We start from the raw sequence: 14,899 nt of genomic DNA on the forward strand, positions 1-14,899 counted from the left end.
GCAGTTTGGCAGCAGCAAATGCATTCCATTGTGTGCAATCATTACTGCTGCATGTGTCCAGAGCATGTCCATCTTCCCAAGGTGAAACTCACAATTCCTCTTTCTCTCTTTTCTGCCATACTGCCTTTTGTCTCTACATGTTGAGATGTTCTGGGTACGTCAATTTAATAGAATTATAGAGTATTCATTTTTTGGTACCTGGCTTATTTCACCAAGCTTAATGCCCTGAAGGCTCAACTATGCCATAGTGTTTATCAAAAGCCTTAATTTTTAAGTTTTAGTAATATTTCATTGCATGTACACACTATATTTTATTTATGAAAGCAAGCTAAAATTGCTTTTGTTATATTAAATCATTGTACATTGTTATTCCCTTATAATTTCCATAATATACTGTGCATGCCTGTAATGCACACAACAATTTTCAAGTATTTGTTAAGGACCAATATTCATTATCTATAAACTTCCTTACAACCTAAAAGTGGAATAATATGCTAATTTTAGTGGTGAAGAAACAGCATATGAATATGAGTAGAATTTCTCCAATGATTCACAGATGATACTGAAGAGCTGGGGTTCTAACCAGATGCTCTGGGCTCTGCAGCTGGAGCTCTCTCGCTCGAACCCCCGTCTGGCAATGCTGCTATCATGGTACTCTGTGCGTATGCAATAGGATCTTGCTGGACAGAGGTATGTATAGGTCAGTGCTGGCAGTGCCACTCACTGCTAGCGACACCAGCCAAACCATGTGGTGCCACTAAATTGTTTCATCTCTAGAAGAGAACTAAGAAAAGCTGGCAACGGCAATAATAACAAGATGTCATTTTTAAGTACCAGCTCTGCCGCACAGGATGGACGTGCTTGCTCCTTACCTTTTAACAGACAGAAGTGGAAGCACATGGAAGTTAAATCACTTGTCAAGCATCTCACTGCTTTCAGTGGCAGGGCCGTGTTTGAACCTCCATTTTTTCATCTGGCTTCAAAACCTTCATTTTAGCCACTACTCACTGCCTGGGACTTGTGGGAGGTGAGAGCAAGCATGGCAGTCACATTGCCCGTGTCTGACACAGAGATGGCCCTCCATAAAGAGCCGCTTGTTCTTTATCTTATCAAGAATTACCTGCCATTGGTTCTGAATGGCCCCTAGAGTCCTTCTGCCTACCTCCACCTGGGAAATAACCCAAGGACAGGGGCACAGATGGTACATCTATAAGGACATTTCCCTGTCAGCTGGGAAAAGCAGAATTATCAAGGACTACTACAAAGCCAGTTCCACGGCAGGCCTAATGTGTGTGCCATCATTCAGATGGAATCTAAATGAGGCGGGAATTTGCCTTGCCTTGCCATTTGCTATAGTATAATAATGACCGACTTCTTAAAGCCCAGTTCTCTCCCATTTATCTCAAGGCCCAGTCACAGTGCTAAGAAGTTTCTGAGGTTTCATCGAGAATGCCCTGCTTCTCAAGAAAGCTTAACAGTACGAGGAGGAAGAAGGTACCCTCTGGGACATCTAGGTGGTAATTCATTTTGATTAATTAATACTCTTGCTGGTATAAATTGTTAATGGTTGCTAACAAACCATCATAGATTTTAATGTTCATAATTGTGTTACTTGTCTCTTAGTAAAGGAGAACTGTAAGTAAAACTTTGCATTCTGACCTTGAGGTTTTGTTCGATGCCTATGTAATAACAGCAGCTCTTAGCCTCTGGACCCTGATCCCAGAGATGGCAGGTACATGCATGCCTCTCACAGTTATTTATCAGACAACTTCTCCAGTCACTTGATTGCGGAACAGAAGTGTAATATATCAAAAGTATCTAGCCTCAAATTAATTTATAATTTTATCATAACCACAAATGTATTCAGAGTTAAATGAAATCAGTAAGTATCAGAATTTGAAGTTAATAATTTTATAAATTACTTACTTGGAGAGTTAAAGAAATTTTGCATCTCATTCAATATCAATTTAAAACTATCTATTGGATTTGAGTAGGTTCTGTTATAAATGTAGTAATGAATAATGCAACAGCCCTTGCTGTCAGGAGACTGGGTAACTAGAGGTAATGATGGGTTATTAAAGTCACTGGGTAAGTCAGCATTTTCCCTCCGCTCCCTAAAACATATGGGGATGTCTATGCACTTCCCTTAATAGTCAATTTTTTGCATTTCCCAAAAATTAGTTGTGTACAGCAGCAAACCTGACTGCATGGCTGCATTTTTATTGTAATTACATTAGCTTAACTAAACACACATAAACTGGCAAAATATGCAAGTGATAGACCATGCGTGTTTCTATAAAAACTGATTTAATGCTTTGAAACAATTTTACGAAGTCAAGTTGCCAAGCTCTTACTGCTATATTAGAGTTTGGATGAGACAAATGAAAAAGATTAAGAAGAAAACAATTCTAGAATGAGCCTGCAAACCAATCACTTTGCAATTTAGAAACATTAGTCAATATTGGGGGGAAAAGACAGCGTACAGATTAATAATTATCATTCGATATAGCCTGGGCTAAAAAGCCTAACGCAGTTCCAAATCAGGCTCTTGAGAGGTAACTAGGAGAGAAGAGATGGCATTAGCTAAAGGAGCAGGATATACAGAGCTTGACTAAAAATCAAGATGGAAAACACCTTCACGTGAGGGAAGTATAGTTGTTAGGAGCACGAGAAGATACTACGTTTACAGAGACTGTTATGGTACAGATCGTAAAGGCATCCTTTAAAAAATCTCAGACTTTTAAATACAGCAAGTGCTAACTAGTGTTTGGTTTCTGTGCCAAAACACCTAAGGAAAACAACTTAAAGTGGAAATATTTATCATGACTATGTGTCTATCTCAGTTCATAATTAGATGACTCCAACCTCTCTGGGCCTGTAGATGAAGCACAATGGTAGAAGAACATAGTAGGGCAGGGAAGCTCATCCCAGGACAGCCAGGAAGCAGAGAGAGGGACTAGAGAAAGCCAAGGACCAAGATGCCCTGTGACCCACCTACCAGCCACCAGGCTCACCTCACCTCCTATTAATAATAGCATCAGATTAGGAATCAATCAATGGACTGATTCCTCAGGGAAGTCAGAGCACCCGGGATCCAGTAGCCTCTTAGTGACTGGTTCTACTAGCTGGGATAGGCACTTTATACCCAAACCATGACAATAGGAAATCATTGGAAAAAGCAGTGATGCAATTAAGTTTTTTTTTTTTTGTAAGGTCACTTTGGTCTGTGTAAGACCATATTTGGGAGGAGAGGTTTCCAATCAAGCCTTAAGGCAAGGAAGCAAAGGCAGACATTTAACTGCACAGCTAAATAGTCTGCTTAGTCTATTCCCATGACAATGATAAGAAGTGAACAAATCAAGAGAAACTTGGAAAGAAATTAGCATGGCCTATCAATCAATGCAGGCTGACAGAGGGGTGAAGCCTAAGCTTAGATTTCTGAGTTGGTTGACAAGGTAGTGTGTCCATAAAACCAAATAAGGAAAAATAGAAAAATAATGAGGAGGAGACAAGATGATAGTTTTACCTAATTCTATGCTTTACTTAGAGAAAAAAACTAATTTCTAGAAAATCTAAGTCTAGGCTGGAGAGACAGCTCAGTGGTTAACGGTATTTGCTGTTGTAATACAGGACCAGAGTTTCGTTCCAGTTCCAGGGACTCCAGTGCTGTCTTCTGGCCACCTTGGACACCAGAAACACGAGTGGTGTACATATATGCAGACACTCACTTATACATATAAAACAAAAATAAATACATTTTTTTTAGAAAGAAAGCAAAGTAAGCCACGTAAGCAACAAAGGCAGAAACAGAGGTCAGACCATCGTCTTCTCCATCGGCATCAGCATCATCTGCATCACTGCATCATCAGCATCTGCATCAGTTTAATTCTCGATGTCCGTACAGAGCAAACTTCCCCTCATTATTGAATCTAGAGTTTTACTCTCACTGGATCCTTGCCACCTCCCCAGATATGATTATAAATGCTCTTTAACCCAGGTCTTATTTCAAACCTTTCCCCATGCTTGCCACACCCCACAAAATACAAAAGCAAAATAAACAAAAAGCACTCGGCAGGATGCTGTTGAACCCTATGGACATAATTTTCACACGGTAAAACTCTTTTATCAGCTAATGGAAATCTGACCCACAGGAAGATGAATGGAGTGAGCCTTCTGTGAAATAGGTTGAAAATAATTGCGTGTCAGGCAGGTTTTGGAGGGAAGCCAGGGAGGTATTCAGAGAAAATATGGGGGAGATGAACCTCCACTGCTTGAAATTTGAAAGCTCAACTACTGGGGGGAGGAAAATACTTTATCCTCACTCACAAGGCTTCTGATTTATTTCCTCTAACTGCTAATTGCTGCAGAAGGTAGCAATGTGGCTTTCTAAAAGGAATTCAGTAACACTTACAGGCTTGAAAAATACCGAAGTCGTATTGTTTGAATTTAGAGGCCCTACGAGTGAACAGCATAGCACAGTCAGGATAATTAGAAGCTAAAAATGGGTGGGCACTTTCTGGAAACGTCTTTATTTGGGGCTCTAAGTTCTGGACAGAGTGAGAATGCAGGTAGCTAAATCTTGCCATGCTCAGTTTTTCCCATTGTCTGTGTCTTATTGTTGAGTGTATAGAGTTTTGGCTGCATGGGACACTGATTTTTATGCAATACTCATTTATTTGACAAATATTTATTGACTACCCACGGTGCCTGTGAGTGGCTCTTAGCTTGACAATTTTACATGTCCTCTTAGGAAACATTTGTGAACAATTACTGTCTGTTTTTTGTTGTCATAACAGATAGGTGTGAAGAAGAGCTTCTAGCAGCTAGTCCACAGAAGATGAGGATGCTGTTTATGTCCCACAGTGCACGGGGCCTCACAGGACGACTGAGAATATTCTGTCCCCAAATGTTAGCTGTAGCACTGCTGAGAACTTGGTTCTGATTGTGGCAACAGCAGTGAAACACAAAGCCAAGCCTAGGTCTTTAGAAACATCTAGTTAGGACTGAGGAACAGTGAGACAATTACTGGTGAGAAATACAGCATGCCAGATAGTGAGAGGTGGAACGGTGTGACGGAAAGTGATCAGGAACTGGTCACGGTCACAGCTCCCACTGGAGAGAGAGAGGTCACCGGAGGGCCACTTAGAAGCAGTTTCAAGTAGAGACTTCCAGAGAAGTCAGGGTTTCTGTAACAGTCACAGGATTGATATCAACTATTCTTTTCTTTCCTTCCTTCCTTTTTTCCTTTTCTTCCTTCCTTTCTCTCCTCCCTTCCCTCCTTCCTCTGCTTTTGCCTATAATACCTGAATAAATTCACTGCAAAAATAATTTGAATAAACTGTGAGAAAATCATTTGAGGATCATTGCTTATTCCCCGTTTTTTAACTTCTAATTTTTGTTAAATTTGTTTTTGGCTGCTTCATACATGTGCACAAAGCATTCTGGTTATTCTCAACCCCTTCCTCTCATGTCTCTTTCCCACCTCTGTTTACTCTTAATTCCACACAAGGCCTACTTTTGTATTCATGTCCTTTGGTTTCATTTTGTGAGCCACCGAGTTTAACCAGGACCATCTGTCTTACAATGTGCTTGGAACTGCCCAGTGGAGCCTGCTGGGCTCACCTGACCTACACAACTGAAGACAATGACTGCTCCTCCCTAAGAACCAGGAGTAAAGTTCAGTTCAGAGAGGCAGTGCTCTGTGAGTCCTTCCCCAGCCCATGTCTGACTGATGACCCATCCTTTCCTGTACTGGCCCAGTGCAGGCAACCATAGCTGCTGTGTTTTCGTGGTTGTAATGCCAAAGAACCAGCATTTCACAGCCCTGCTCTTTCTCATTGTCAAAGCATCAGACATAGAGGTAGGTCATTTATTTTCCACTCTTTCCATTCCCTCTCTCTCCTCCCTGTTCTTTGTGTTGTCCCGGGGACTGAACTTAGGGCTACACATATGTTAGACAAACATTTTATCACTGAGCTACATCCCTAGCCTTTCATTATCTATTTAATTATCATTTTAATAGATTTCAGAGAAATACAAACCAGAATTTGTTTTCCTTTCAACTAACTGAAATTGATTTTTTTTAAAGTTCTATTTAATCACTTATTGTAGATTCTAAGCATCATCTACAAACAATGATCCACACATCAGTATATGTGAGTATAGTGCACATATACATAATTGTGTACATACTGTGAGTTATATTCCCTATCATGATCTAATATGAGGTCCTTGGCTAGCATACAGATTTTAATACAATCCAAAAATACAAAAAAGTCAAACTACAGTTTGAATATCTTAAAATAAATTTTTAGTTTTTTAATTTAAACAATTTAGAACATACGGCAAAAATGTAAGGACTTGAAATTTTGTGATTAGTTTTTTCTCATTCAAAAATTGCATTAATACAATTTTAATGCAAATGTATGTAATGATGTGTAAGTTATATTTTGCATACTAAAAAGCAAATGTGGATACAGCTCAGAGTAGAGCATTAGCCTAGTATACATAAGCCCTAAGTTTGGTCCCCAGACCAGAAAAAGTAAAGTGTGTAAAAGTTATTTCTTGTAACTGTAATGTAGTAAAACTTTATTTTTCTCAGAGAATATCGATTTTTCTCCAAATATTCCTTCATCAAAAAGAATCTAAATTTATCTTCTTATTTGACATGTGTATAAAAAATATTATAAATCGAAAGGTTAAAGCATAATGTCAACTTATACTTTTAGAAATACTTAGTTTTGAATAGTTTATTTTTTAATTTTAATATTTTTTTTGAGTTGAGGACTGAACCCAGTGCCTGGCAGTTGCCCCTCTTTGGGGCTAATTAACAAAAACAACATGGACTCTTTGGATAGAAGCACCATGAGTAGACATCCTGGCTGTCTTCCAGCAAGCATTCTTATTGAGCTGTGTTCTGTGGGGTTAGTGCTGACCAGCAGCTAAGACCAGCTCCAATAATTCATGTTAGGTTTTTAAAGTAGGCTATTCCAGTTATTCTAGGAAGTACTGACTTTATTCCCTGTGCGTGCAGATCTTCCTTATTTACATGTATGTAAAATGTTTTCTTGCAAGTGTAATATGATACAGTCCTAGAAAATACGTGCTTATGGTTTTCTTAAAGGTGGTAGTGAATGTCCTTGTAAATCAGGAGATCTAAGGGCTTTGGGACATTTTTCAAAACATTGTCAAGATTGGTCAATCCCTTAAGAAAAAAACAGAAAACAGGCATGGCTACTGAAGACTAAGGAGAGAACAATAAAGAAGGCAGTTTGTCTGTTACACACACACACACACACACACACACACACACACACAGTGACCTTGGAACACAGGATACTCAGAAGAACTGATTTCACCACTTACTAGTTGTGTGACCAGCTAAGTGACAAACACAAATGTCCAGCTGGTGTCTGGGTACCTTCCATTTTCAACAGTCAGTATGTATTTATCCTTTGCTTCAAATCATAGAACATGTTTAATCACTCTGAGTGACCCACCTCTGAAAATCCTAAAAGGCTTCTTATTTCACCGTTTTGTTCTGCACCCATCCCACCTACATTTTAGAGGTGCAATTAAACTTTTTCTTATCACAGCTTCTGCATTGCTTTTCGTGTGCTTCTGATGTCATAGAGATTTAGTTGAGGCAAAGGTTATGATAGCAGTAAATTGTATTTTCTTCTTCAACCTGTTGATTTCTGTTATCTTTCCTCTGCTACAGGAAAACAAAATAACGTAGTTGCAAAAGTTGGCTACCATTAAAGACTGGGAAAATTGGAATTATAGAAATACACCAGCCATACGAATCAATACAGCTGCAGTTAACCATTAAATACTTTTAAATCATTAAATGGACAACAACTCAGTGGGGTGCTCACCAAATATCAGGCATCCCTTAAATACTGAAGTAGGCCTAAGTTTCTTCTCCCAAAAGGAATTATATCTAAATAGGAAAAAGAGAGGGGTTGGCATACTTATGTGAATTCAGAGATGAAGGCAGCTGAAGGAGCAGAACACACCCCTCCACATGTGATTTCCTGTCCATACAGGAAATTATTCTGAGCTGAAGGTGTCTGGGAAGGGCAGCTGCGGGAAGGACTCTGTCTCTCCCCATTTTTTTTTTTTAACTCTAAAAGTAAAGCACAAATTTCCACGCGGAGAGGGGCTGGCTGGATCAGGAAGAGTAGTGCTCCTATCACTGGAGGCAGACAGCTGGGCACCCTGATGAATCTGCACAACACCCCTTCTTGAAAAACCTACAACCTTCCTCAATTTCTGGCGGCTGAGCCTCCAATCCTGCTTTTCTACAGTACAGAACTCCAGGTTCATCTGTGTCTTTGGGATTGGTGCTTTTCTCTATATAGTACTTTGAGCCAAATAAAACAAACAGATTTCAACTAAAATTTATCGCTTTTCTCCCAGTTAATCTGCCTTTTGTCAGTTCACCTCACCATCCCCACACACAGACTCTAAGAGGGTAGAGGAATGGTATTTCCTTTCCATGCCACTGTAGGCAGGGACCTAGGGGGAAGGATTGTGGAGGGTGCAGAGACCTCAGTGAGGAGGATCCAGACCTCCAGGGATTTAAGGAAAGAACCTTTCAGCATGAGCAAAGGCCTCATCCCCAGCCAGGAAGCAGGTGCGTGTTTAACTCTACATTTCTGATTGCTGATCATAGAAAATTGCTGGCACTTGTGTGGGAGGAGACACCTTCTAATTCTTCAAGGGACTCGCTGTTTTTCCCCGAGTAAAATCAGGACTGCAATGAAGGTAAACAATGCCTTCAATCAGCCATTTCATAACCAACACAGAAGCAGAAATCTGTGACAGCTCTCTCTCTCTTTTGTACTGACATTAGAGACCTAACATCAAGAAGCATTCAGGGAATGGCTTACTCAGACACCTAGACAGGCAGCGAGATGATATGGTCTTTCAGCCTCCTGAAGTCACAGCTCCCTGAGATAGCCAGAGAGTTCCAGGCATTCTTTGCCGTGGCCTCAGTGCAGCTTTCCCAGAATTACTCTTTTCTGATTCACTGATCAAGGGAGGAATTGCTCCAGATACCCTCGTACAAAGGCTTTTAAACACAAGGCTCTATTTTCCTGCTGCATTCACGTTTACAGCTCAGGATTCAGGCTGACTTTGTAGAATTCTATTACAGTCTCACCCGCCCGTACACAGAACTGCTAGTTTCTGAATGATAGCTCCATAGTTTTGTTTGTTTGCTTTATTTTGTTTTGTTTCATGAGACAGGACTTCTGTGAAGCCGTGGATGTCCTAGTCAGTGATGCAGAACAGTTTGGTGTTGAACTCAGAGATCCGCCTGCTTCTGCCTTCCTAGGGCTGGGATTAAAGATGTGCCACCATATCCTGCTAACTGCATACTTTCATAATGGTGGTGTCTTCTCCACCTTTGCTACAAACTAGGGCTTTCTGTGGCTCACGATTTCCCAAAGAAATTTTCTAACACCTGTAGGACACCTTGACTCTCTAGTGAAAAAGGAGGCACTGGAACACACATCCATTTGGTTGCTCCGCATATATGAGACAGAAACTACTAGAAGCAGTTAGACTTTCTTTTCAGGGCTTGTTCTCCAAACAATCACACACCTCTTTTGGCAGGTGTCAGGTTCCTAGTTCTGAGGCATTGTCTTTAGCAAATGGTGTTTGGAGGCAGCAGAAGAATCTGACAGGAACAGGGATGACTCCGGCTTAGAAACACATAGGTAGTTCAGCCTTTCCTTTCAGGGCCTCCTCCATGAGGCCCGGAGCAAAACAGTCTCAAGTCTTTCCTTGCAAGTAGCTCCCACTCACTTCCAGATTATTCTTTAGAAACACGATACATTGAGTGGCCTCACAATTTAGCCAAGTTCAACTTTTCAATTGAGCTGTGTGTCCTTGTATTATGCAATCTGTCTGAAGTGTGTGCCTTAGGGAAATTTGTTTTTTTAGCATCAGAGTACCAGAATTTTAGGATTTTATAGGAAAACCTCCCAGTTCTTTCTCAGTGGTAAGAGATCTTTCTTTTCTGAGGAAAGAATGAAATATAATAATAATAAAAAAAAGGATGGGAATAAAATGCCATTGGCCCTGCTAAGAGAATAAGTTTTGACACCTATCAGATATAATGGCATGTTTTTCTATTCACTCCCATTCTCAGAGACTGCTTCACTAGCAAAAATATTTACCAACCAAAAATACTACCCAGAGGGTGAAAACACTGTTGGTCAGTTCTAGCTTTTCTAAGCATGCATTATAGACCGTGTGGCATAAGAGACAAGCTTTTGTTCCTCGCCATTCTACTGGCTGTGAAATCCAAGGTCAAGTTCCTAACAGACCTGATTTCTGATGAGGTCCTGCTTTCTGTCTATACCAATGGCAGCAAAGAGAAAAGAAACGTTCTTGAGTGTCTTTCAAAGACATCAGTTCCATTTATTAGGGTTCTTGTCCAGCATCTGATTACTTTCCAAAGGTCTCATTTCTAAATATCATTTTTTGGACTAAGTATTACCAAGAAAGTTTGGATTTATGTGTAAAAACATATGGTCTGAGGGGCAGAAACTGCATCATTAACATCCATGGTTACAGTTTCAGACAAGACCGCAGAACCTCAATTACTAACATTTTAATAAAAAGCTTAAACGGTGCAGAAATATCTTGAGTGCACACACATGTCAGTGTATTAGTTATATAGACAGCTACATACGCAGATGTATATAACCAAGTCATGCTTAATTCAAATAGGGTTAATACGGGTAATGATATATGAAATCCTACATTTTTACAGCTCGACCTCTAAGCTCCCCCTGATGTTTTGTCTACTAAGGCCCTCAGTAGGATGGGAATAAGGAAGCTAGCTAATCTGAAAGGCGGGATGGATGACTGTAAGGAATGGGAGAAGGGTGAACAAAGTATAGTCACTGCACTCTACGATGCAGAGTGAGACATGAGATAGACCGCCACCAAAATGTAGTCATTGTGTGTGCAATTCTGTACATTCATGTGTTTTGTTTGAATGAACAATCATATTGATTGCTGGAGGTATGAACCCTCCCGAATGAAGGCGCGCACCGACGCCTAAGCGTTATTCAGGCTTTGGTGTCTGCTCATGTCCTTTGCCTGCATGGGTCAGAGCGTTCAGATCATTTGTTCTGTCTGAATAGGTCAATACTATCGAGGAGCTATTTGTGCTAGGCCTGACTCTATATACAGAAATGGGACAATTAACAAAGCAAGTCTCATGGAGTATGGATAGGGGGAGAGGTTGGAGGGGAAAGGAGAGTCAATATAAGCAATAAGGAAGAACAGTGGATTTCAGATGAAGTATAGTCAAGTTAAAATGCCCCTGCTTCCCATCTGTACTTTCTCCCTATCTCCAGCTTATCACGTCTTAGAGACCTAATAACTTCCTCCACCCACTGGTTGTTCGGAACCTTTGATCCAGCCCCTACTTCCACCAAGCTGCCGTTTTGCATCTGTTTGTTTGCCTTTCTTATCTTTCTCATGCAGACTACAAGGCTTTGAGGAGTAAAATATGTCCTTTTTTTTTTTTTAAAAATGACATTATCCTTGTGCTTTGGCTCAACATTAAGTCAAGACCCGACATATAACATATATGACCAACTGATTCACTGAATGGTCTGGTGTAGGAGTAAAGAAACCCAGTGCTGGGTTTAGCATCCAGCTACTCCTGTACAGCCAAAAGTGTACCAGGAGTAAGTAATGGCTTGGAAGACGACCTTCTACACGGTCATTAGAACATCACCTTTAGAGATGCTTTCTGTGGCTCTGATCCTGTAGTTTTTATGAAAAGCTTCATTTTAAAAATTATTATTGCAACTTAAAATTTAATCAGCTAAAACATTATAAAAATTAATAACAACAACAACAACAGGAAGACTGGCTCATGTGAATTAAAAGGTGAGCTCACAGACACTGGAGAAAGTTCCGTTTTTTTCAGAACCAACGAGCTGGCTTCCACAGAGAACTGGAACAGAGAATTACTCAAATAACAACACACCACTCTAAACAACTGCCTGAATGAATTGAGGTCTGTACAAGTACTGGAAATTCCAGTCTTCGAAAGCATCCTGACCTCAAAATCGTTTTTGGACCATCTTTCTAGGGCTCTATCCAGCCCAAGTTGCCTTTTTTAAACTCCTCCTGGGGACTACCAGTTCCAGCAAAGATGGAGGCCAAACCTTTGCCATTTCAATAACGGAGAGATGTAGGAGTCACCTGACCACATTGAACAAACCAGACAGAAAACCCACAGAGCTGCCTGCCTTGAACATAGCGGAGAAAATGCCTCCCACCGCTGCCGAAGCATCTGCTGTAAATGAATCCTGAACATCCCCTTAGGCATCAGAATTTAGGTTTCACTGGATTGCAGATAAACATGTTTCTTCTCAGAAGTCCAGCTAAGTTATGGCTCTGATGTGACCTCTACACTCCCTGGTGATCCCCCTCCCCCCCAACAAGTACTTCTAGGAACATGGGTGAACTCTGAGTCTTCTTTCTGTTTTCAAAGACAACATTGAGCAGAACAGACAAAACTCACAAACCAAAAGAAATGTGTAAGCAGCCTGTGGACTTTGACAGAGCGACTAACAAATACCCACTGGGTTTTGTGGCCATCAGCCTATTTTGTTGAATACAGTTAGGAAGAGAATAGCAAAACTCAGTAAGTTCCAAAATTATTCCTAACTTATTTTTCTGATGGAAAGTCTGAGGCAGAAAGATGCTGGATTAGTGAAAGTGATGGAAGAAGCATTGCTGAGAACAATGTGGGGGGACTTCTGAATTCCTGTGTGGCCTAGCTTTATCAAGGAGCAAAAAGAAGTTAGAAAACATAAGATAGTAACGTTTGGATAAATATCCTGCTTGGCCTTTAACATGGTACCCAATGTTCTTGAAATTGAAAATAACTATTGTTCTTATTTACAGAGCATATAATATCTGTCAGTCAAGGTACTAGAGGTTTGTGTAATTATCTAATTCAATCTTCAGCACTATGTGACAGATATCATTAATCTCACATTCAAAAATAAGAAAGCTGGAGCTCAGAAATTTTAAGACATTTTTCTTCAAAATCTTGTATGTAGTAAATTGAAAAGTCATAATTGCAAAACCAAGTGTGCGTGACTAAAATTTTCATTCTTCCCAACATTGCCTGGAAGGATCAAATACTATTCCTCATTAAACATAGCTTCTTTAAGGATAAAGACTGACACCGCAATTTAGTGTTGAGCCATGCAGAATTTTCAAAAAGCATTATGCCCCAGTTAGAGTTTTTAAACATTTAATTTAAATGCATTTGAGTTGATTAATTTGCATAACCAAGTCTAGGCTTGTTTCCGAGAAAAGCGCTCCGCTAACAAGTGTGTCCCAATGGTCCTTTAGTGCTGTTGCCGTTTTGAGGTCTAAAATGACAAGTCGCAGTGGACTGGGGGGGGGGGGAGTTCATGCCCGCTTTGTGCACAGAACAGGAGAGACAGGATCTGGAGGCTCACATGGCAGGTGCAGCCGCTGAGACAAATCCCGGCCTGCTGTCACACCAAATGAAGTCTTACCGACCTTTAGAGGGGAGTCGAGAGGAGAGAGGACTCCAGGGCCAGATACGGAAGACGTGTTACAATAATGGTGCCAAATTATCTTACCACCATCACAGAAGTAAAGTGGTTATTTCCTACGTGGCCACTCAGCGTTAAGTGTGCGGAAGAGCTCTGCCCCGTTCGGAGGCTATTCAGTCCACTCTGAGGGCATGCTCGTTGAAGTGATTTTTCAGGAATTCTTTCAGAGCATCCCACTGACTATAACATACTTAGTTTTCACAGACATCATTATAATTCCACATCCCGGTTTAAGGTAACTTCAATCATGGCTTAGTACAGTTTCCTTGCTAGAGCTCACAGTGTGACATCTTAGAGCCACCTACCGGGATAAACTGCCTCTTGGAGGTTTTAAAAGCACATGTGTACCAGTCCTTCCCCCTTTTTACATTGGATGGGGGAAGGAGGAGGAACAAGGAAGGTAGAGAGAAAAAATATTACTCTCACCAGAGAAAATTGAATGGTATTAAGAAAAATTCAGTGGCGGCTCTTTAACTATTGATTCTCATCATAGAAATTGTCTCTATGTCTCATGAGTCCCTTTTTAAATTTCATTTTCTTGTTTTGTAAGAAGGGAAAGTTGGATCTGATTTTCTACTCTGCCTCAAGTGTCCCTGCAAATGGGAACGGGCCAACCTAGACCTGGAGGGGAGCCACCTGCAGCAGCTTCCTTTCCTCTGGTTACCTTGCAGTTTCTGGTTGTATTCGGTCCTGTCAGACTGGCTCCTCCTCAAGGTGCCAGAGTGGTCCCCAGGAACACTGCTGTCCACCACAGTGTCTGTCTTCCTCCTCTCCAGCATGTACAGCCTGGGTCTCAAGAAGGTCAGGTTCTTTCTCTTGCTTCCCATGGTTTCCTTCCCAGCGGCTTCCCTGGGCTCCATCTGAGGTTTGCAGGCAATGGCTGGTTGCTTAAGCCCCTCAGGGTGAACCTCGGCATGAACTGAACCTCTTCTAAGGACACAGCCTCACTTCAGGGTTACCAGTCTGTGAGTGCTACCTGGAGTCCCCGAGCTCCACCCCTATGAGGTCATTCTTTTTTTTTTTTTTTTATACCTACCATCCAACAGGGGAAGTTGCCACCTGTTACCCGAGAGACCTGCAGCGCTGAGTTAGGCAAAGCAGGTACTCTACTGTCACATGCTACCGAAGCAAACAAAAATCTCATTGTGTGGGGCCAGGGCTGGGGGTGGGGAAAGGGAAAGCGAGCGAGGTGGGGCAGGGAGGAGGGCAAGGAAGGACACTAGCAGAACCCATAGCTTGTGGCTTGAATGCGTGCCCATGGGTGTGTG

At 41.1% G+C, this 14,899-nt stretch overlaps 1 protein-coding gene across 1 annotated transcript in view; it reads right to left on the reverse strand.

Annotated features, from left to right (window-relative positions):
• The window catches only part of Arhgef38 (Rho guanine nucleotide exchange factor 38), a 90,185-nt gene extending 75,624 nt beyond the window's left edge, over nt 1-14,561 (reverse strand). Inside the window, exon 1 of the mRNA XM_057793989.1 lies at nt 14,296-14,561. Coding sequence (XP_057649972.1) covers nt 14,296-14,491 — 196 coding nt within the window. The 5' untranslated portion in view covers nt 14,492-14,561. The remainder of the gene's footprint in view (nt 1-14,295) is intronic.
• Between the last annotated feature and the right edge of the window lie 338 nt (nt 14,562-14,899).

The sequence above is a fragment of the Chionomys nivalis genome, chromosome 18 (assembly GCF_950005125.1).
Source record: "Chionomys nivalis chromosome 18, mChiNiv1.1, whole genome shotgun sequence".
NCBI classification, from domain to species: domain Eukaryota; kingdom Metazoa; phylum Chordata; class Mammalia; order Rodentia; family Cricetidae; genus Chionomys; species Chionomys nivalis.